Source organism: Sminthopsis crassicaudata, chromosome 1, assembly GCF_048593235.1.
Source record: "Sminthopsis crassicaudata isolate SCR6 chromosome 1, ASM4859323v1, whole genome shotgun sequence".
NCBI classification, from domain to species: domain Eukaryota; kingdom Metazoa; phylum Chordata; class Mammalia; order Dasyuromorphia; family Dasyuridae; genus Sminthopsis; species Sminthopsis crassicaudata.
This window is the reverse complement of record NC_133617.1, coordinates 100310595-100333232: the sequence shown is the minus strand read 5'-3', so window position 1 is coordinate 100333232 and position 22638 is coordinate 100310595. Positions and strand designations below refer to the sequence as shown.

At 34.3% G+C, this 22638-nt stretch overlaps 1 protein-coding gene across 2 annotated transcripts in view; it reads right to left on the bottom strand.

The window, feature by feature from the left end:
- The window catches only part of ADCY8 (adenylate cyclase 8), a 411706-nt gene that overhangs the window by 213940 nt on the left and 175128 nt on the right, over positions 1-22638 (bottom strand). For both annotated transcript variants that reach the window (XM_074265464.1, XM_074265467.1), the window contains exon 3: positions 3052-3182. In XM_074265464.1, coding sequence (XP_074121565.1) covers positions 3052-3182 — 131 coding nt within the window. The remainder of the gene's footprint in view (positions 1-3051; positions 3183-22638) is intronic.

Below are 22638 nucleotides of genomic sequence, written 5' to 3'. Positions count from 1 at the left end.
ATACAATCTCCTTCATGATATTACATTGTGGCTCTGTGATACTGGGTTTATCCTTTTGGTACTGTGGGCAAATCCTGAATATTCTTAAGCTGCTTTATAAAGTAAAGGGGGGGTTTTCCCATATGGGAATTCCCTAAATCAATTAAATAACATGCCCTTCCCTTATTTCTAGTCTTATCTTGTGAAGTAGGGCTTTTTCTTCAATTGAAGCTGTTTAAACAGAGACTAAGTGACCTATAGGTGTTCACTTACCAAGCATAAGGTCTCTTCCAACTCTAAAATTCTATAATCATCAGGGACTGATCCAAAGTTACAGAATCAGAGATTCTGCCTCCCGACTCCTGACCTTAGAAGTCACCTAATCCAACTCATAATTGGTAATTCTATAATATGCATGACAACTGGTAATTCTGACTTCTTTTAAAGATCTTCAGGAATGAGAACCAGTTAATTTCCAAAACAGCCCATTTCATTTGGATTGCTTTAATTGTTGAAAAATATTTTCCTGATAAGGGAAACTCAATTATGTCTCTATGTAACTTCTATGAAGGTCCTACCCTAGTCCCAATGCCAGAAACTTGAAAGTTCTCTCTAGTTCAGTAAGCTACCTCCTTTTCTATGAAAGTCGCCTCTTTCTATTTCATTTATATGGAAAATGGATATGAAAGAATAAATACAATTAAGTTAATAAACTTAGAATATGGAGCCAAATGTTTAAATGAAATCAATTTAAATTCAAACAAAAGAGGAGAAAATCAAACAAGAAAAAAGGAAAAAATAGTATTGGCGAAGGAAGTATGAAGAAAGTGAGTAGAATTAGACAATTATGTACTACTAGACTTGTTCTGAGAATTGTGGGGAGGGAAATTCAGCAATGATTCTAGTTTGGCTTCCAGATATTGGTTGAAAGACCAGGTTCTTCAACTATAGAGGACATAGGCATATATATATATATATATACACATATATATACATATATATATATGTATATATATATATTTTTTTAACACAAAACACCCTTCAAGTGGGAAGGAGCTGCTACACCCGCTTATTGATTTCAGCTCCTCAGTACCTAAAGAAGCCAGTGGCATTCACTGCTGCTGTAAATAGAAAGAAGGGGAGAGACAGGTTGCCAGCAGCTTGGTCTTTGTGTAAATTCTTCTCCCTTAGAAACGACTCCCATCATTGAGGAAGTTGAAAAATGCAGGGCAGTAAACTAAATTTTAATCTAGTGCAATGTAAACTTCTACAAAACAGGCTCAATCACAGAGAACACAGCTTAGCAATTAAAAACAAGAAGGCTGAATGAATTCAGCTGTGCAGAAACAAGGGAAGAAATCAGAAATGGATGATCAAGGAAAGGAAACTGATATTTATGAAATCCAGTTCTCCTGAGATATTTGTATATGCACTCTTTTAAAATTGGGGAGAGTATTATTATTATTGTTATTGTTACTCTCATTATATGCTTCTCTTATGGTGTCAAGTACTTTTTTTCATTTCCTCAAAAAAATTATTTGAGTATCACCTTCTCTGGATCCACTCATTAGAGACCATATCCATCAATAATACATACATCTGTGGAGTGTCTACCGAGGCAGCTAGTGAGGTGATGAAATGAATAGAATGTTGGACCTGATGTCAGGAAGACTCATCTTCATGAGTTCAAATCCAGCCCAATATTTACTAGATGTATAACCCCTGGGCAAATCACTTAACCCTGTGTGCCTCCGTTTTCTCTTCTGTAAAAAGAGCTAGAGAGGGAAATGGTAAAGTATTTCAATATCTTTGTCAAGAAAAAACTCAAATGAGGTCATGAAGTCAGATATGAATGAAAACCTTCATGGTAGTTTCTACTATGTAGAGGTTATTTCCTATATTAAGTTTTTAGAACAAGGAGTTTGCTTGTTACTTGGATATGATCTGCACAGAAAGGTCTCATTTTTCACTCAGGAAAATGGGTCTTCACTATCAAATTGAGATGTGCCAAAGGTAAAAAAGCAAGTGCAGGGGAAAGAGGTCTATTTGCCATAGGAAGAAGGAAAATTATTTTTACCAAAAGAGAAAAATCATAATGAAAAGTCTTGGCTCACTTAATCACTAAGTAGAGTATTTGCCTACAAGGAGAATCACCATTCTGGACAATGTCCTGGACTTTTTTTTTTTTTTTTTTGGTTGAGGCAATTGGGGTCATGACTTGCCCAGGGTCACACAGCTAGGAATTGTTAAGTGTCTGAGACCAGATTTGAACTCAAGTCCTCCTGACTTCAGGGCTAGTACTGTCCTGGACTTATTAACTGAATCACAGACTGATGTTACATCTGCCATTTTCATAAAACATGAAGGTGAACAATCATAACATAAGGAAACTTAACAACAACATGGTATGTGGATAGAGTCACTGTCTGGGTTCAAGTTTTCCCTTTATCATATAGTTTTTCTATTAGTATGGATAAGTTCAAGGAATCACTTAGTACCCCCAGATAACTCTCTGACTTTGTCACAGATGAGCTTCTAAAAGCCTGTAAAGAAGTTGTTTCCACTGATCTAGATATTTATACATATATATTTGAATACATATGTACATGCATGCATGAGTGAACATATGCATTTATATGCAAACAAAAGTGATCTGTTCATGATATCAAAACTTCAAATGAATTCCTAATTTAACATTTAACAAAGAAAGTGAGAGGGTTCCTGACATCACTTATAGGCAGAACTCATTAAACAATATAAAAATAAGTTAAGTTAATGTACATGTGAATATGTAAATTTACCTTTTATATAGTCCTTTTATGCTTTTTGTGAAATTCTTTGTATATATGATCTCATTTGAACCTCAAAACAACCTTGTAAGATATTTATTATTTCTACTTTAAGATAAGAAATCTGAGGCTCTAGGAAGAGAGATCAAGGACACAAGGATAATGAATGTCTGATTCCAGATCTTTCTTATTCTAAGACTAATAACATATTAACTACTCTACAGCTGCTTCTCCTTGAACATCTACATGCATGTGTATTCATATGAATGTGTACATATCTTACCTGACATTTTCATAGCGATGGATGTAGATCTTATGGAACTGGTGTTGTAAATGCTCATCTTCTACGTTGGTCATGTCATTGATCATCTCAAGGACAACAAACCGAGGCAGTACAGAAAGTACCAGTCGTTCCTGAAACAAAACAATAGTCAGAGGTTGGGATAAATAGACCATGGCTGCCTCAGTTTCTCTGAGCAAAAGCTCCTGATGACAACTGTTACAAATTTATCCCATCCAATCCAAAGAACATGTAATAATTACTTACCATATGGTAGACACTGGGTTAGACCAGGGAAACATAAAATAAAATATTCTTTTTGCCCAAGAACTTGTATCATACTGAGAGACACAAAATATGAAATGATAAATACATAAGAATCTGATGGAAAGGGATAAGAGCTCCAAAAACTAAGAGGATCAAGAAAGTTCCTTTAAAGGGATAATTCAAGCTGAGGTTAATGATGTATTCTTTATTAAGTAGGGAAAGCAATTTCTTGGCCAAGAAGCTAAAACCTTTATTGAGGAATTTATTGCTGTCTGTTGTTCAGCTGTTTCACACTCTTTCTGATCCCAATTTTGGGTTTTCTTGTCAAAGAGAGTTATTGGTTTGCCATTTTCTTCTCCAGCTCATTTTATGGATGAGAAAGTGGCTTACTCCAGGTCACAAGCTACTAATTATTTGATAACAGATTTGAACTCATAAAGATGCGTCTTCCTGACCCCAGACCTAGAGTTTTATTAATTGTGTCACTTAACTGTCTGAGAGTACCATAAGGAACACTAATTATTCTCCCCATCAAATTCATATAGCATCTTGAAGAACATAGAAAATATTTACTCAATGACATCTATTGTTTAGAACTGAGCAATGATATTCTTCCCTCTAACATATTATTGATCACAAATAAAGTACTTCTTGAACTTTATTCAAAAATTTCATTGTATAGGCCATTCTTGAAAAATTGTACTTAGATCTAGAAGCCTCTCACTTGGAGTAGTCTAAAAGCTACTCAGCTTTAAGCTTATTTATACTGCAATCTATCTTCTTCACATCTGGTAAAATTATTTTCCTAAAGGGAAAGTTTGATCACTTTTACTTTTTCCCACTTTCCCACTTAAACTCCAGTGACTCCCTATTTCTTTTGGAATGTATGCTCCTTTGTTTGATATTTATACTGCTTCAATACTTGACCCTTTAAAAGTATTACTTCTCAAGTGATATCAAGAAGCAGTAATTATCAAAACAATTTGGAATTAGTTAAATAAATAAGTCAATCAGTAAAACAGAGTAGTCATACAACATATGGGAAAAACAAAACAAAATAATGAACCTAGTAACCTAGGAACACAATGGCTGGAGATAGGTTTCACTATCTGTTCAAAACTGGTAGGAAAATTGGATTTCAGTACTAAAGAAATTAGGCATACCCAAACATCTCACACCTTTTGCCAAGATAAATTCCAAATAGATATGTAACAATAAAAAAGTCCCAAAACAAAGAAAAAAATACTTATAATATCTATGATTAAGGAAATAGTTCTAGACCAAATAAAGAAGAGAGATCAAGAGAGATCACCAAAGATAAATAAATAAATATATATATATATATATATATATGTCATATAAAATGAAAAGGGGTTTTTTTTAGACAAATATAATATAGCTAGGATTAGAAGAGAAACAATTAGCTGAAAAACAATCTCTAAAAATCTCTTTAAAAGATCTCATTTGAAAAACCACATAAAGAACTTATGTAAATTTATAAGAACTAGAGCCATTATAGAATTGATAAAATGAGTTATCTAGGTGATATAGGTAGTAGATAGAGTGCTAGACCTAGAGTTGGAAAAGACTAGTGGATAAACGTGGCTTCAGACACTAATAGCTATGTGACCTTGGACAAACACTCAAATTCTTACCTTGTTTAGTTTCTACATCTACAAAAATGACTATAATAATAGCCTATCCTACCATTTAGGGTTGTTGTGAAGATTCAATTAGATAATAATTGTAAAGCACTTTGGAAACCATAAAATATTATATAGATTCTAGCTATTTTAATGATTATTATTGAAAAAAATATTCTGAGAATATAAATAAGAAATTCTCTGGAGAATAAACCGAGGCTATCTATAGTTACATAACATGTTTCAAATAACTAATAATCATAGAAATCTAAATAAAAGCAATTATAAGTTTATAACTCACAATCATCAGATTGGGAATGAATAAAAAAAGAAAATGACATGTTGGAGAGGCTTCAAGCAGAGAAAAACACTGATGTGTTGTTGGTAGAACTCTGAACTGATCTAACCATCCTGGAAAACAATGTGGAATTCTGTACAAAAAGTTGTTAATCAGTTCATGCCATTTGGCCTAGCCATTTAACTGGTAGATTTATATCCAAGAGGATAGAAAAGGGAAAAAGCCCTCTCTTCTTCCTCCCTTTCTCCTGATTGCCCCCACATATTGTATTCCTCCTATCTTTGACTCTTTATACTTCCCATGGCTGGAACACACACTCACTCTTCACCTCTGTAACTAAGACTTCAGGGCTTAGTTTTAATTAGTTAGGACTTAAAATCCAGAATGCCTGACTTAAGACATCTTTTCTTATCACAATGCTGGCAATGGGAATTCTTAGCCTCAAGAGAGAAAATTCAATTTAAACTCATTTTTTGGCATTTAAAGACCTTTATAATCTGGCTTCAACCTATATTTTAAACATTGTTAAACATTTCTCCCATTCCTACATTCTGCATTTCAGCTTTGCTGTTCCTCTAATGCAATATTCCATTTACCATCTTGATGTTTTGCACAGTTATCACTCCATTCCTGTCTGGACTGTACTCCCTTCACAACTCTGCTTCTTAGAATCCTTAAAAACATGATTTATGTGTCACTTAATACATGAAATATTTCTTTCTCTCCCTAGCTCCAAGTGCCTTCCCTCACTCTCCATATTGTTTTGTATTCATTTCATATATATTTTACATGTATGCTGTCTTTCTCTTTAAAATGCAAATTTGAAGGTAGAGAAATTTGCTTTATATATATGTATCTACCATAGGTCTGACACAATAGCATGTTCTTAAATTATGCTTTTAGATTGACCAACTGCTGTCTTTAAATACTGTAATGGCTGTGCAATTCCTGTGGATAAATATTTAGATTTATTTTTTAAATTTTTTAAAAATTAAATTTATTTTAAAATTATATCTACTTTATTTACACAATACAATAGTATTTTGGTAAACAAATTTGAAAGACCTACAATTACAAACAGAAATTCCAGAATACCAGTGATGAAGCATGATTCCCACCTCCTGACAGAGAAGTAAAGAACTAAATAAGCAGAATGATTCATATGCTTTTGAATATGGCCAATGAGAGAATATATTTTTGCTTGATAATGCATATTGATACCAGTGATATGTTTTTTTTCTATATGTTTCCAAGTGGAGAGAATGGGAAAAAGAAAATAAATCCTTGTTAATTGAAAAATATTAATCTGTTCTCATCAATACAATTATTTGTTAACACCAAGAACTGATGAAAAATTATATATACTCCCAAAAAGAGAACTCTTGGACTCAGGTTGCAAATTTAAGCATTTTTCCCCTTTGTTTTTCTTGCTCTGCTCATCCTCAGAATTTGGCTAACACAAAAATGTTCTGTGAGACTTCATACATGTAATGGGTATCATTTGCTTTCTAAATGAATGAGAGAGGGGGTAAAGGGAAGGAGAAATATTTTAACTGAAAATAAAATAAAAATAGAAAAAAATAAGCTTTTTTTGTTTCAAGAAAGAATTCTGGATTTGGGGTCGGAGATATCAAACTGAAGTCTAGCTTTTCAAGTTGCTACTTATGTGACCCATAACTTTTCTGGGACTCAGTTTCTTTAACTGTAAAATTGTAAAATGAAGGATTTTCATTAGGTAACCTCTAAGATTCTTTCTAGATCAAAATATATGATCTTGAAAGTTATAGTTATTCACATTTGGACCAATTATAAGAAAAAAATTCTAAAATTAATAGATCTTGTCAGGTGGTCAGTCCAACAAAGTTTCACTCTCTGCAGCAAAGTTTAAATGCTTGGAAGTTTAGTTCAAGAAAGGACCTCAGTGTCTGGTATCTTATTCTGCCAAGAAGTCTTCAAAATATTCCTAAGAGAATGAAAATGGAAGAAATTAAGTTTTCTGCATGGTGTTGCTGACCTGTCCAGTTCTCAAAAATGAGGTCAGCACAATGGCTCTCTAGACTTTCAGTTTGGTAGTCAAGACTGAAAAAAAAGACTGAAAGACAGTTTCTCTTGCATACTTTCCTTTGGACCCTCCCAAACACTGAATCACCTCTGGCAATGGCCATATTATCCTCCTTATAATGCTAAGGTAAGTGAACTTATCCACAACTTCCAAAACTTCTCCATTTGCTCTGTAGCCAGTGATTCCACATATGGATGGTGTGGTGGTGGCTGATGGAGTAGCTATGCTTTATTGGTGTTAATTGTTAGCTAAAATTAGTACAAGCATCAGAGAACCAATTCTTACTTGTATCTCAGCTTGGGAGGTTGCATTAACTGCACAAACATCTGCAAACAAAGAAATCCTGTACCAATACTCCTTCCATGTTAATCTTGGGTTATAACCTTTTTGACAAGAGAGTTCAGCCACAGAAAATGCAACGACTTTAAGCTGACCACATTGTTTGTACACTTGCCAAAAAAGACAATTTTATGAAGAATTCACACACAGCAAATGCTTATGCAGTGATCAGGAAAAGTGATACAGGGACACCCTCTTAAGAATTTTAGACTTGATTGTATGGCGTGCCCTTATCAGAGAAAGGGCTGTGCTCTATGAGCAAAACAGAACTAAAGTTGCTCAGAAGAAACACAAGATGTGCAAAATTAGAGAATCCACCCCAAGTGTTCATTTGTACCTGATCTGTGGTAGAGCTCTCCAAACTTATATTGGTGTGATCAGCCACAGCTGGACACATGTAACTTGATATTAACATAATAATGTCATTTTGGTCTTAGAGAATGAAGGACAACAATCAATCTTGTCAGGTAGTGAGATCTTTTCCTTGGGGATATTCAAGTAAAAACTAGATGATAGTGCAGAATACTGACTGTTGTTCAGTCCTTTTAGTTCAGGTACCATGCATAATCAGATTACAAATACAAAAATGATGAAGTCCTTATCTAATGGTGAGTTTACATTAATGCAAAACTATCTGAGGCAGAACAGAACACTAATACTTGGAGGGAATCAAGGCAGGCTTCAAAGAGAAGGTGGTCTGTCAGATTGGCTAAATGACAGGAAAAGATAATGATGAATTTTGGAGGTGATATGGGAAAACTGGGACACTGATGCATTGTTGGTAGAGTTGTGAATGTATCCAACCATTCTGGAGAGCAATCTGGAATTATGCCCAAAAAGTTATCAAACTGTGCATACCCTTTGATCCAGAAGTGTTACTACTGGGCTTATATCCCAAAGAGATATTAAAGAAGGGAAAGGGATCCACATGTTCAAAAATGTTTTGTGGCAGCCCTTTTTGTAGTAGCTAGAAACTGGAAATTGAATGGATGCCCATCAATTGGAGAATGGTTGGATAAATTATGGTATATGAATGTTATGGAATATTATTGTTCTGTAAGAAATGACCAGCATGACTAATACAGGGAGGCTTAGAGAGACTTACATGAACTCATGCTGAGTGAAATGAGCAGAACCAGGAGATCATTATATACTTCAACAACAATACTGTATGAGGATGTATTGTGATGGAAGTATTTGACAAAGAGAAGATTCAATTCAGTTCCAATTGATCAATGATAGACAGAATCAGCTACACCCAGAGAAGGAACACTGGGAAATGAGTGTAAACTGTTTGCATTTTTGTTTTTCTTCCCAGGTTATTTCTATCTTCTGAATCCAATTCTTCTTGTGAAATAAGAGAATTGTACAGATCCACACACATATATTGTATCTAAGATATACTTTAACATGTTTAACTTGTAAGAGACTGCCTGCCATCTAGAGGAGAGGGTGGAGGGAGGGAAGGGAAAAGTTGGAAGAGAAGTGAGTGCAAAGCACAATGTTGTAAAAATTACCCATGCATATGTTCTATCAATACAAAGCTATAATTAAAAAAAAAAAAAAAAGAGAGAGAGAGAGAGAGAAGGTGGTACTTGAATTGAGTTTTAAAAGAATAATATTACCTCTTTGCTCAGCTGCATAGTATTGATCATTTCCTTCACCCCCAACCCTGATCACTTTTGAAAACTACACTTGGGACTATATTTTATCACCTTCCTCAATATTGCCCAATCAGTAACTTATGAAAAAAAAAGTATCATAGAATCTTATGAGAGCTACAAAGAGATTTTGAGGCCAAATTTGAATTCAGGAAGATGAGTCTTCTTGATTTCAGACCCTGCACTCTACCTACTGTGACAACCAGCTGCCCAGGTAACTTAGGTACTAGACAGCAAATTAGGACTGGAATCCCAGGACCTTTGACTCCAAATCTGTAGCCTCACTGTTGGGTAATTTCTGACTCCAAATCCAGTGCTGTTATTGTTGTTTTATACTATCATATACTTCTTATTATTATTTTACCATGCTGAACTCTTCCCTCAGCTTGATTCACTGGCTTATTAACCACTATACTATTATACTGAGAATACTCTATGAATAAAAAATGAAAGCAAACACACTTTAAGTATAAATTTATAGTTATCATTGAAGCAGAATACAACCTTTACCTGCTTTGGAAAGCAAAACCCAGGAAGACAATATTACACAGAATTCCCCAAAAGCTCATATTTTCTTATTTTCCTCTCTCCTCAGGCCTATAGTGTTTGCATAAAAAGGGAATCTTGGCTTAATTTAAAATGCATCAATGCCTCTGCCTCCTTTTCATTCTCATCCCATAAAATACGGACCATTCATGCCCTGAAAATGGTTCCCACACCCATCAATTGCTAGGTTAGACCCAGAGAGGAGAAATATGTAGTTGGAGCCTCATGGTCTACTGGGGAATTAAGATCTTTATTTCATGCAAATGTTTGTGGTGATAAAGAAAAATAGAATAAAGGCCAACATACTGTATATTCAGTACTCCCAAAGCTCAAATACTAAAATACCCTTCTAGGCTCCTGGAATCTTAGAAACTGCCATTCACAAGCTAATTCTTTCTGTACCACCCCATAACTCCAGATTTTTGAAATTAGTCACCAAGTTATTCTCATTTAATTACTAATCCTATGGCTAGGAGACAGTGCTATATCAGAAAACTTGGAAGGGACCGAGAAAATTTAACTTGGAATAGAAAGGGATTGGAGTTAATTCTTGATAACGACTCTCAAATATTTGAATGGCTAAAGAAAAAATACAGTTGTGCTGTTTGGGCTTAGAAAGCAGAATTTGGAAAGATGGATAGAGGTTAAAAAGAGAAAGATTTAGGGTTGATTTAAGGAGGGAAAAAAAACAACAGTAACTAATTTTTGAACAGTCATATCATTATAAAAAGGGTTGATTGGGAGAGAGTGGGTCTCAATTTTGTTGAAGAATGTTCTTCAAACTGGGGCTGGATGCCTGAATCAACAAACATTTATTGCATGTCTAGGTACAGCCAAGTCACCATGCTAAATGTCAAGACATAAGGTAAAGAAAAGAAAACATTCCGTGCCCTTAAAATCTAGTAGAATAACATGCAATGTGATCTGTCCAAGTAAGATATATACAGAATAATTTGTGAAGGTACTGAATGGGAGAAGAGTAATGAGAACAGGCTTCTTATAGGATGTGAGATTTTTGCTGGGACTTGAATGAAATCAGGGAAGCCAGCACTGATGAGATCCAGTTGGCAAAGAAAGAATAAAATACTGATGAAATTGCTCCTTGAGGCAAGCATGAAGGGAACTGATGGGGATCATTTTAACCTTATGGCCCCACCTTGCTGTGTCCAGCCAAGAAATCCAAGTTATGTTAAACCCCTGAAGTTAAATTTCCCCTATAAATCTGTTCATGGCTTGTGCCATTTTTTTCTGAATCCCTCTTGGGTTTATACCCCATCATGGCAATCTTACTTATTGCTTCTCTCTTCTCACCCTTCCCCTACGCCACATGATTTCTCTCCTCTCATTCCCCTGTATGTCTCTTAGTGTCTCATCTCTCACTTCATCATGCCTTAAGGTATCTTTCTCCTTCTAATAGGTAGCTAACTCTTTTAGGGTGATAACTAACAAAGGGCATACTCCAATCTCATGGGTTGTTCTCTTTCTCCTGGTAAATTGTGAGTTCCACTGGAGAACTTGTCTTTTCCATAATAATAACAAATATCAATTTATATTAATATTATATATGTTAATATATATGTATATATGTACATATATATATAAAATAAAATAATAAAAAGGTTTCCTTGCTATATGCTCTCCCAAATCTGTTTCATATTTACCATGCCTGTTATTTATTATATGTCTTCATTTTGTCTATAATCTCTTCTCCTAAATAAACCTACCTTTGGCCAAACAGAATGGCCAATGTGAATTCTTCACATGACTGAACCCCATCATTTGGTACCTATATTTACAACTACATCAATCAGTTATATTATAAAAGGGATTTTAGTTAAGGTACAGGATGAATTATGGACTTAATGTATGACGTTCTGTCTAGGAAAGTAATGACTAATGATTTTATGACTTAGGGAAAAGCAAAAAGTCTAGGTAGTATTGTTAACAATTTTTATTCATACTTTTAATAGCTAGTTGGTACACAGAAAAACTTTTCATATTTATTATCAAGATGCTGACTTCAGCTTTTTCAATTGTTCATGCCAAGGACTGTTGGAAGAATTAGCACTTATTAATATTAACCACAGATTAAAAACTGATTTAACAAAAGAAGTTTTCTGAAATGAGATAAGAACAGATCTCCTAAATGAATATATTGCACATGGATGATATTTGTAAAACTGGCTAACGGACTAAAAACTTGTAAAGGATAGTAAAAAGGTTTCCTTATTAGCATTTCTCCTACAATTCTTAACTACAACTTGGTAATACAGCAAATAAAATATGGTGGCTTGAATTGGAAAGGAATAAACTCAAATTCAGACTCAGATTTTTTTTCCCATTGTGACTTTGGATAAATCACCAACCTCAAAGTGCTTTAGTTTTCTTCTAAAATATTGGGATAATAGCATTTACCTCTCGATTGTTGTGGGGATAAAACATGATACTTATAAAATCCTTAGCATAATGGCATTAAAGTAGAACTTATGTTTAGTGATTATTTCCTTATCTATTATTTGACCCCAAATCTAAAAGCCTTATTTATTCATAGATTGAGCACATATTTTTAAGTGGGATGCTAGAGAAATATTGATCTCACTGTGCTTTGCAAAAAGAAAAAAAATATGTTTCATTATTCAATGAAGTTACAATTTAGCTCAGGAGATAAGACTAGCACTATGCAAGAGCCAGAGAACAGCACAAGAATGCATATGTCCAAAGAAGCACAATAAAGGTTAGAGCAGGAAAGGGAGGACAACTACAATATTGGATGACAGAATAATATCAATATCTCATTTATATGACATTTTTAATGTTAAAAGATGTTTCTTTCCTAAGATTTGTAGTGAATTTGTAGTATATTACTTCATGTAGTACACTACTATATATACTATTAAATTTGTAATATGTCACTACTGCTGCTGCTGCTACTACTACTACAACAAATACAGCTACCACTGCTACAACTGCTAATGCTCCTGCTATTACTACTACTACCAGAGAAGATTCTAAACTTTAATTTACCATAAATGATAAGCCCCTGTCCAAAAATTATAAATATATATGTGTATATTAAACATATATATATAGCTTTATATATATTTTTTCATATATATATATATTAGGCTTATTTAGAATCTTGAATATTGCATTGAGGAATATGAATCATATATTGTAAGAAAACATTGTGAGTAAGGAATCTTATGTGAGTTTCAGCCATATCTTTTGTGTAACGTCTTTTTTTCTGAGAACATAAGAATGTGCTTGCATTTAGCTGATGGAATGCCAGGGAGGCACAAAGAAGCTGTTAGGCTACTCTTTTGGTGTACTGATTAATGAGTATTCTTTATTGCAGGCCTGTGTCTACCCCAGAAACCTGGCCAATTTTTGAGTCAACAAAGTTCTCCTAAAGAAATGAATAAAAATATTCTCCTTGGCAGTCTCTTGTGATGGAGCATTTTATACCTGGGAGGTTACTTTGAATCAAGAGTCACCTATCAAATGAGAATACTTTTTGTTCTTACCCTTTAGTGGAAAGGGACTTTAAGAATTCAGCTAGGAATTACTGTGCAGCTTGCCTAGCAATGCCTCCCACTTGAGACTCTATATAGTTATGACCATGGATTCTCACAGACCATGAATTCAGATGTTGGTGCTTCTTCAAAGGAGCAAAGATATATGTTATATGTTATTTGTTTGTTATAGTGTCTTTATTGTTATGACAGCCACAGTATTTGTTAATTGTATATTACTTTTCTGCTATAGTTTCCTCCTCCCAATGTTTTATTTAAATTAAAATTCTGAGCAATAATAAACTTGTACCCAACCTCTTTAAGAGTATTGTAATGTTCTGTTGTCTCCAGAAACTGCTGATCACTCTCTGGGAAGAGATCTGCTATCATTAACTGACACCAATTCTGACCTCGTGTAGATACTCTTTCTCTCCCTCCAGAGAGCCGCCTCAGGTCTGGCCCAGACAAGACTCCAAGACTCCTTCCTCCAGAGAGCTGCTCCAACTCTGACCTGGAGAAGAGAGTCTTCCTCCCTCCCCCTCTCTCCCCCTCTGTCCCCCTCTCTTCCTCTCTTTCTTCCTCTCTCACTTTCTTTCCCTCTCTCTCCCCCTCTCTCCCTCTTTCCCTCTCTCTCCCCCTCTCTCCCTCTCTCTCCCTCTCTTCCTTTCTCTCTCTCTCTCTCCCCCTCTCTCCCTCTCTTTCTCTCTTTCTCTTTCTTTCTCTCTCTCTCTCTCTCTCTCTCTCTCTCTCTCTCTCTCTCTCTCTCTCTCTCTCTCTCTCTCTCTCTCTCTCTCTCTCCCCCCCCTTTTATCCTCCCAGAGATTGGGTATGGGATAATACAAGGGCTTCTGGGAAGAAATACTTCAATCAATGAACTTGCTCCTCCTAAGCATGCAAGCTCCTCCCCAGGAGTTGGAAGGAGTTAAACTCCTAGTAAAGACCAGAACTAGAGAATTGTTAAGTACTGACTTAGCATTTTAGTAAGAACCTAATATCTCATTATCTCATTAGCACTTAGTAAGAACCTAACAGAGCATGACTGCTGAATGTGAATTCTGAACTTAGATTAATCTTACATATATATTGTATATGTAATATATATGTGTGTATTGTATATATGTGTATATGTATGTATTGCTTACATGTATGTAGATATAGTATATATACATATTTATTTATGCTTAATTTATAATTCATGCATATATGTGTGTATATTTTATATATATATATATATTTCTGCTTAATTTATGTTTTTTTTCATTATGTTGAATTTAAACTAAAAATGGGGAGGGAGAAGATTTTCTACATCAACTTGCCAAATCTGAAACCAAAATCATAACCAGAAGAATTGTGGAATGACTCAGTAATTTGAAGGAGGTGATACTCAAAGAGAAAAATAGCATCTATTTTTTCTTACATATTTTTAAAGAACATATAAAGAATAGATGTAATAAACAAGATGAAGGAGAGATTCTAACATGATTATTTATGAGGAACTGAGGCAGTTAATTATTTTTACCAACCATCTTGATTTGCTTAAGCTCTCTTGCTCTCCTGAGGAGACAAACTGACCTGGGAATCAGAATCAATCAATCAAGATGCACATTGAAAATCCGTTAGACTTGACATACTAGAGATCCTTTGCAGCATTCATTTGCTGGACCTGAAACTCCCTCTACTATGATACCAGCCACAGAAGCAACTCAGATGTCTTCAGTGGACTACAGGACCCATGAAGACTTTATACTCCAATGCACTTGCTTTTAATTACTAAGAAAATCCCAGCTCAGGGGCCAAAAGTGATAAGGCCACAATACTGCTTCTGAGAGTCTAGAGGACCATTGGTCAAATCTCATCAGACCACTTTGTTTTTGCCTCCCCATCTTCTGACTTGTGGTTTTTGTCTTTATAACCCCTGCTACCTAAGCTTACCCTGAGCTCAGTTCTTATGGTATATCACATGCATGTCTATCTGCTTGAAGAAGAATAAACATACAACCTAACTGTTTAAGTTTCTTAGACCAAATTCTGGGGAAAAGGTTGACACTTAATACAAGTGAGATTTGGTGAGAATTTGTCTCATGCATGGTTTATATCTCCACATGGGTTTATTATATTTGAAGGGAGTAGAATCATACAGATTAAAAGTACAGTAAGATAGCACTATAAATTAGAAAAACAGGCTTAACCAAGCAACAAAAGAGGGAAACATGGTGGGGAATATTTATGTGATGAGCAACATGTTTAAAAAACACCCCAAAACAAAAATTAAAAGTAATATTATCATGAGGGGCTCATACCGACTACTGGAAGAGAAAAATAAATTAGAAAACAATGGAATATGGGAAGGACACATGATATGGTAGCAATGGAGAATGTCATCTATCAAGTAATATGCTGCAACTCTTATTGCCCAAAGCAGATAGATCATTACCTTGCAAAAATGATAATTTTTTAAATGGTGAAAGAAGCAACAAGGGAAAATTTTTATTCTGAATTTGACTCTGAATTTAAATAATGAAGAATTATTGCTGACCTAAAAATAATGAGAATGTCGAGAAGAAATGACTATTTCATCTTTGAATTAATGAAAAAAGAACAAAGCTAGAGATACTCTGATGGGAAGTTTAAACTTTAGGCGATCTCATAGCCTAAAATTCTAGACCACCAATCCTTGACCTGGAGTTTATGGACAGAATTTAGGAAATCCATGAACTTGGATGGAGGGAAAAATCTTTATTTTCACAAACCACTGCCTGAAATTGAGCATTTCCTCCAATTGTGAATATAGGTAACAAAACATTGTTCTGAAAAGGTTCATAGGCTTCACTAGATTGCCAGTGGGTTCTATGAAACACACAAGTGTTAAGAAACCCTATTTTAGATGAAAAGAAGTGAAATTTTGGGAAAAACACAAACAAAAAAACCAAAACCAACTAATTCCAATGACTATAAAGGTGTTCAGGAATGAGGAAGAGAAAAGTGGAGGCCTATTGAAAAAATCAATTTGCATTCACAATAAACATTGATCCTCATAAGTTATTAAGATACTGCAGTGGTTTGCTGTATCCTTTTCTAGCTTATTTTACAGATGAGGAAACTGATTTGCTATCACAGAGCTAAAAATATCTGAGGCCAGATTTGGAGTCAGGTTCTCCTGATTTCAGGGCTGGCACTCTATCCACTGTGCCAGGGAACTGGGACTAAAGACCAGTGGGAAAAATAATCTAATAGGATATTCTCAAGATCATCTCATAACTGACTAACATGCAAAAGCATCATAGCTTCTTGAAAAACAGGTCATGTCAGAGTCCTTTTGTTGTTTGTTTTTTTCAAAACAGGTAACAGATCAGAAGAATGTGAATTATAGAATACACCTGAATTTTAAAGTGGCATTTAATAGGATTATTCTTGCTATCTTTATAGACAAAGTGGAGACATATTTACTAGATTGCAGTGTATTGGGTAATTGGGTAATTCGATGGCTGCAACTGGATGCAACTGGATGCAAATAGTACTCATTATTCCTTCAAAGCCAATCTGGAGGAAGGTCTCTAATGGAAAACTGAAGGATCAATCTTTGTCCAATATTTTCAATGATGACTTAAATAAAGATATAGATGCACCATAATCAAATTTTGTAGAGGATGATGCAACTTGGAGAGATAGCTTACATGGTGGAGAATAAAGTTAGGATTCAATTCAATTCAACATACACTTATATGTCTTTATAATTACAAGACTCTGTGCTTGATGATAAAGATTTAAAGGATTTTCAAAAAACAAAGTCACTGAGCCAATCAGAAGATAGGGGGATGGGACAATATGTGAGAGTAAATAGCTTCCTAGGAATTCTATTGTTTTTCACCAAGTAAATAGACCAAGTCTTTTATGAGGATCATTTAATGTGGGAAAATGGAGGAAATTAAACATTTTAGGAGATTAAAGCAATAAAATCTAAGTAAGAGCTGACCAAGGTCCAAACTAAAGAAGACCACCTTCCTGAATTAAAATATGAATTACTAACTGTATGATCCTAAGCAAGACACTTCACTTTGTTTGCCTCAGTTTTCTCATCTATAAAATGAAATGGAGAATAAACGGGCTAATTCTTCCAGCATCTTTGCCTAGAAAACTCCTAAAGAGATCACAAATAATCTGACATGATTCAACAACAAATTCCTTTTAAAATTCTAAACCTAAGGAATTATTGGAGGAAGTAGAATCAAAGATCACTCCAAGGTTTCTGGTCTGGCTGACTGGAATGAAGATGGTACCATCAACAAAAATAGAGAAATTCAAGAGAGATGAGAGATGAGTTTAGTTTTAGACATATATAGTCTGAGTTACAGACAGAACATTCAGATAGAAATATTCAGCAGGCAATTAGTAATGCAAGATGGGAATTCATAGAACAGATTAGAGTTGGCTGTATAGATTTGATTATCTGTGTATAGTTGATTATAAAACCTTTGGGAGAAAATGAGATAATTAAGACAGGGAGTGTAGAGATAGAAAACAAAACCTTGTGGGACAACTATTCTCAGGAAGTGGGAAGAAGGGGATGAATCAGCATAGACAGATGGAAAAGTGAAACAGTAGAAGAGAACAAAGAGAAACTAATATTTTAGAAATCAGTGAAAGAGAGACTATGCAGGAGAACATGGTTATCAATGTTGTTTAAAATGGTACAAAGGACAAGGAAGATGAAGACTGAGAAAAGTTCATTCTGATGGCTTTGACTTATTTGGAGACACTTAGTGGAAAGGCTAAGTTTAAAATGTAAAAGCGAGAATGAAATTTAGGTGATCGGAAGCTATGGACCCAAGCACATTTAGGGAAAGATTAATCCTAGAGAGGAAAAAAAATCATCTTTTTGAGATTGGAGTAAAGGAAGAAGGGATAGGTAAAGATGCAGAGAGATATTGATGTATGAAATGTCCCCATTCTTTTCAATGCTTGAGGTTAGAAACAGTTATTGTGGAGACTGTGATTCAGAGTTGAGATGACTTCAATGTAGATATTCAGCAGCAAAGGCTCAGTGAAGTTTAAATATAGAAATTGGTAATGAACTAAGTCTGTGCAATTTTGTTATTTCATCCAGGAGCATTCATAATTTGAAGAATTATGAAAGAAAAATTAAGAGAAAGTAAAAATTAGGATTGAGAATTAGGGTGCAATAACAGAAACCCAAAAGACAAAAGATTTCAAAGTGAATGACAGTATCTTGTTGAATAAATTCACACTGTAATTAGGGTCCAGAATGTGAAAAGAGGAAAGTAATTCTAGAATGGGCATAATAACTGGAAGAATAGGGAAAGGTAAAGGGACCCAAAGTTATAGTGAACAGAAGGAATCAATATAGGAGGAATATGGCAATAGAAAGAATGAGAAGACCAGATATTGGGATGAAAGAGAGCAATCTCAGAATCTAAAAACCTTAGTAGTGGAAGCTTTTGATTATGAAAAGGTCGTAAGTACAACTATATCCATAGGTGACTGAGTTCAGAGGAGATAAGAGAACTAATGAAATTATGAAAAAGGGTCATTAAAATGAAAAATGACTTCCTAAGAATAAATGCAAGATTAAGAAGAGACTGTAAGTTTTTAAACCAGGAACTAAAAGAATCAGAGTTAAAAAAAAAAAAAAAAAAAAAAAAAAAAAAGAGCTAGTAGCTAGCATTGCATTTGAATGTTATAATATCCCAAAGAGCTAGGTACTACAGGTTTTATCATCCATATTTTGAAATCAGGAAATTGTAGTAGAAAGAACTTGACAATCATAGAGCTAGTAAGCACTAGAAGTAGGATTCAAATTTTTCATTATTCCAAGTCTCTCTCTCTTTTGTAGGATGTTATTTCTTACATCAATAAGATTCTTCCTTTATTTAAAAAAAAAAAAAATAGGTGAAAGGTGTGAGCATCCAGGAGGTTGATGAGTAAAAAAGTTGTCAGGAAAGAGTTTGGAAGTGGCTATAGAAAGCAATGAGTATGACATCACCTCCTGAATGAGTTTGTTGTATGGCATGAGAAATGAGAGAAGGAATGATGGAGAAAGTCACTTTTCCAAATACCCTCATAATGAGAAGAAATGCAAGAGGAAGAGTTCTAGGATTAGGTGAACTTGTTAAAAATAGATCTGAGATTTTAGAGGACTCATTGGAAGGGGGAGACAGGAGAAGTTAAGGACTGGGAATTGAAGGTATAGATTTTTGATCATTTAGAAAATAGATGCATGGAAGTTCCTGTTTGTAGTCTGGTATAGTTATTAATAAAGTTAAGTAAACTACATATCATTTGAACAGAAAGCTAGATTAGGTTATTGTAATAAGTGCTCCAAGTTTACAAATGAGGTAGATTAGGAAAGTTTTGTGAATTATCCAAAGTCACTGAGCTAGCTGATAGAAAAGCAGAGTCTATTCCATCTTCCAATTACTTCTTTCTCTTCATTGTTATTAACATCACTACACTAAATTATTGTTAACTTAGTCCACAAACATTAATCAAGTGCCAGGCATTGAGTTAAACTCTGGCAAAAAACATCTCTAAGTCTGCATCAAATGAGATAATGGATGCAAAAGTACTTTCTAACAATAAACTAGAATGCAATTGTAAGATATCATTACTTTCATTGTTGCAATTGGATGGATAGACCATTGAACTGGTCCATTAGTAAATACATCTTGTACAGACACTGCAGATGGACAAAGAAATGGGCTTAGAACTGAATAGAAGGAGGAAGAAAGTAGGTTGTGTTGCAGTTAGGAAATTGTGCAGTGATTTTAACAAAAACTTATCCTTTGAAACAAAGGATCATTTTTTTTTTTTTTTTTTTTTTTTTAGCACCAAAATCTTTTCTGAACAAATGGCTGGGAATCACAGAATGCCAATATCTTGAAATGTTAAAGCTATAGTTCACCCAAAGTGCTAAAGAGAGAAAAATAGTATTGATAAATAGACTTTGGACAATGGAAGAAAGCAATGAAAAACCTGCCTTTTAACAACCCGAAATGGAGATCAACTGGTCTTGTAACCCCTTTGTATAGGCTTTTTTGACTGCCTTATTATTGTCTTATCATGAAATTTCAGTTCCCTAAACCCCCATACCTTTCTTACTTGCTCTAGCCATCCAATATCCATCCTACACTTGAGAATTTGGTTTTTCCTGAGCCTAGGTAATAAGATATTATAAATTTATGTCTATTAAATTTTATCTAATACAATTTGACTCCCAAATTTAGCCTGTCAAGATCTTATTTTGTCATGCAGTCTAATAGCATTTCTAAAGCTTCTCTGTCATTTCCAAGTTTGCTAAGACCATTGTCTATGTCTTAAAGAAACTTATTTTTTAATTTTATTTTGAATATGGACTTCCTACTTTATTTATTTATTTAATAGCTTTTTATTTACAAGATATATGCATGGGTAATTTTACAACACTGACATTTGCCAAGCCTTTTGTTCCAATTTTTCCCCTCCTTCCCCTCATCCACCTCCCCCAAATTGCAGGTTGACCAATATATGAGAAACTTGTTTAAAAAAAGAAAATTTAAGCAGCAGTGTCAAGCACAGATCTTTGGAAATTTTCATTGGACAACTCCTTCAAGTAGATATTAAGATTCTTTGGATTTCACCATAGAATGCCCATCAATTAGATAATGGCTGAATAAATTGGGGTATATGAATATTATGGAATATCATTGTTCTATAAGAAATGACCAACAGGATGATTTCAGAAAGGCCTTGCGAGACTTACATGAACTGATGCTGAGTGAAATGAGCAGGACCAGGAGATCATATACTTCAACAACAATACTATATGATGATCAATTCTGATGAATGTGGACAATGAGATGAACCAAATTAGTTCCAATACAGCAGTAATGAAATGAACCAGCTACACCCAGCGAAAGAACTCTGGGAGATTATTATGAACCACTACATAGAATTCCCAAACTCTTTATTTTTCTCTGCCTACATTTTTTATTTCCTTCACAGGCTAATTGTACACTATTTCAAAGTCCAATTCTTTTTGTACAGCAAAATAACTGTTTGGAGATATATACATATATTGTATTTAATTTATATTTTAACATATTTAACATGTATTGGTCAACCTGCCATCTGGGAGAGGGGGTAGGGGGAAGGAGGAGAAAAATTGGAGCAAAAGGTTTGGCAATTGTCAATGCTATAAAATTACCCATGCATATACCTGGTAAATAAAAAGCTATAAAAAATAATTAGTTCATATTAATTACATGAGGAAAGGAACAATTAAGATGTACTTCCATTTTGTGACTGCAATGGTCATGCATAAATGTTCTTAATATTACCAAAATGACTCAGAATGCCAATAATTGGTCAGATCAAAAAAATTGAATTGAGCTGGTTTCTCAACCTTTAGTTAGTTCTCCATCAGGAAAATATTGTATTTCATGTAATACATATGCATTTTATTACTCTTTCATTGTGGTTTTAATTATATGCATTTTAAGAAAAGATAATATACCAAGAAAATATGCAGTCATATCAAAAATAAAAGAGATGTTTACTGACAAAATACTGAGGCAAAATAACCAAAATTATTCTCAGAAAAAAATCATATGTGTCATTTATTTTTGTACTTAAGAAAGTAAGTCATTTTGGTTTAATGACAAACTCATTAAAAGAAAAAAAAAACAAAAAACATGATATATTATCTACCTACAGATTTTTGCTGTCAATGTCCATTAATCATTTACTTTAATTCGTTCTAATCCAAAAATCAATATCCTTGATATAACAAGCATGAGTAAAGCAAAAATTAAGCAATTCGGCCATCTATCATTAATTATCATCATCTCCTCAGGACCTAGCCGGTATCCAATTCTTTTGTTATTGTTGCCCCAGTAAAATGACAAATTGACCTAGTTAATTGACTTGCCCAGGGCAGAAATGGTAATTAAGGACCTGAGACCAGATTTGTACATAGATAGTTGAGTTTTTCTGACCCCAAGCACAGTACTCTATCAGTACTCTAACAGTACCACCTACCTGTCCCTTTAAGCCTCTTCTATATTCCAAGAAAAGACTGATTTTTCTCCTCCCTTCCCTCCCTTCCTCCTTCCCTTCTCCTCCCCTTCTCTCATTCTCTGTGTATGTGTCTCTCTTTCCCCTCTTTTCTCTCCCCCACTCTCTGTTTCTTTTTAGATTGTCTCATCCACTTCACCTTATTCAGAGCTTTAGAATACAGGGAATTTTTAATGGACTATGGGAAGGCATG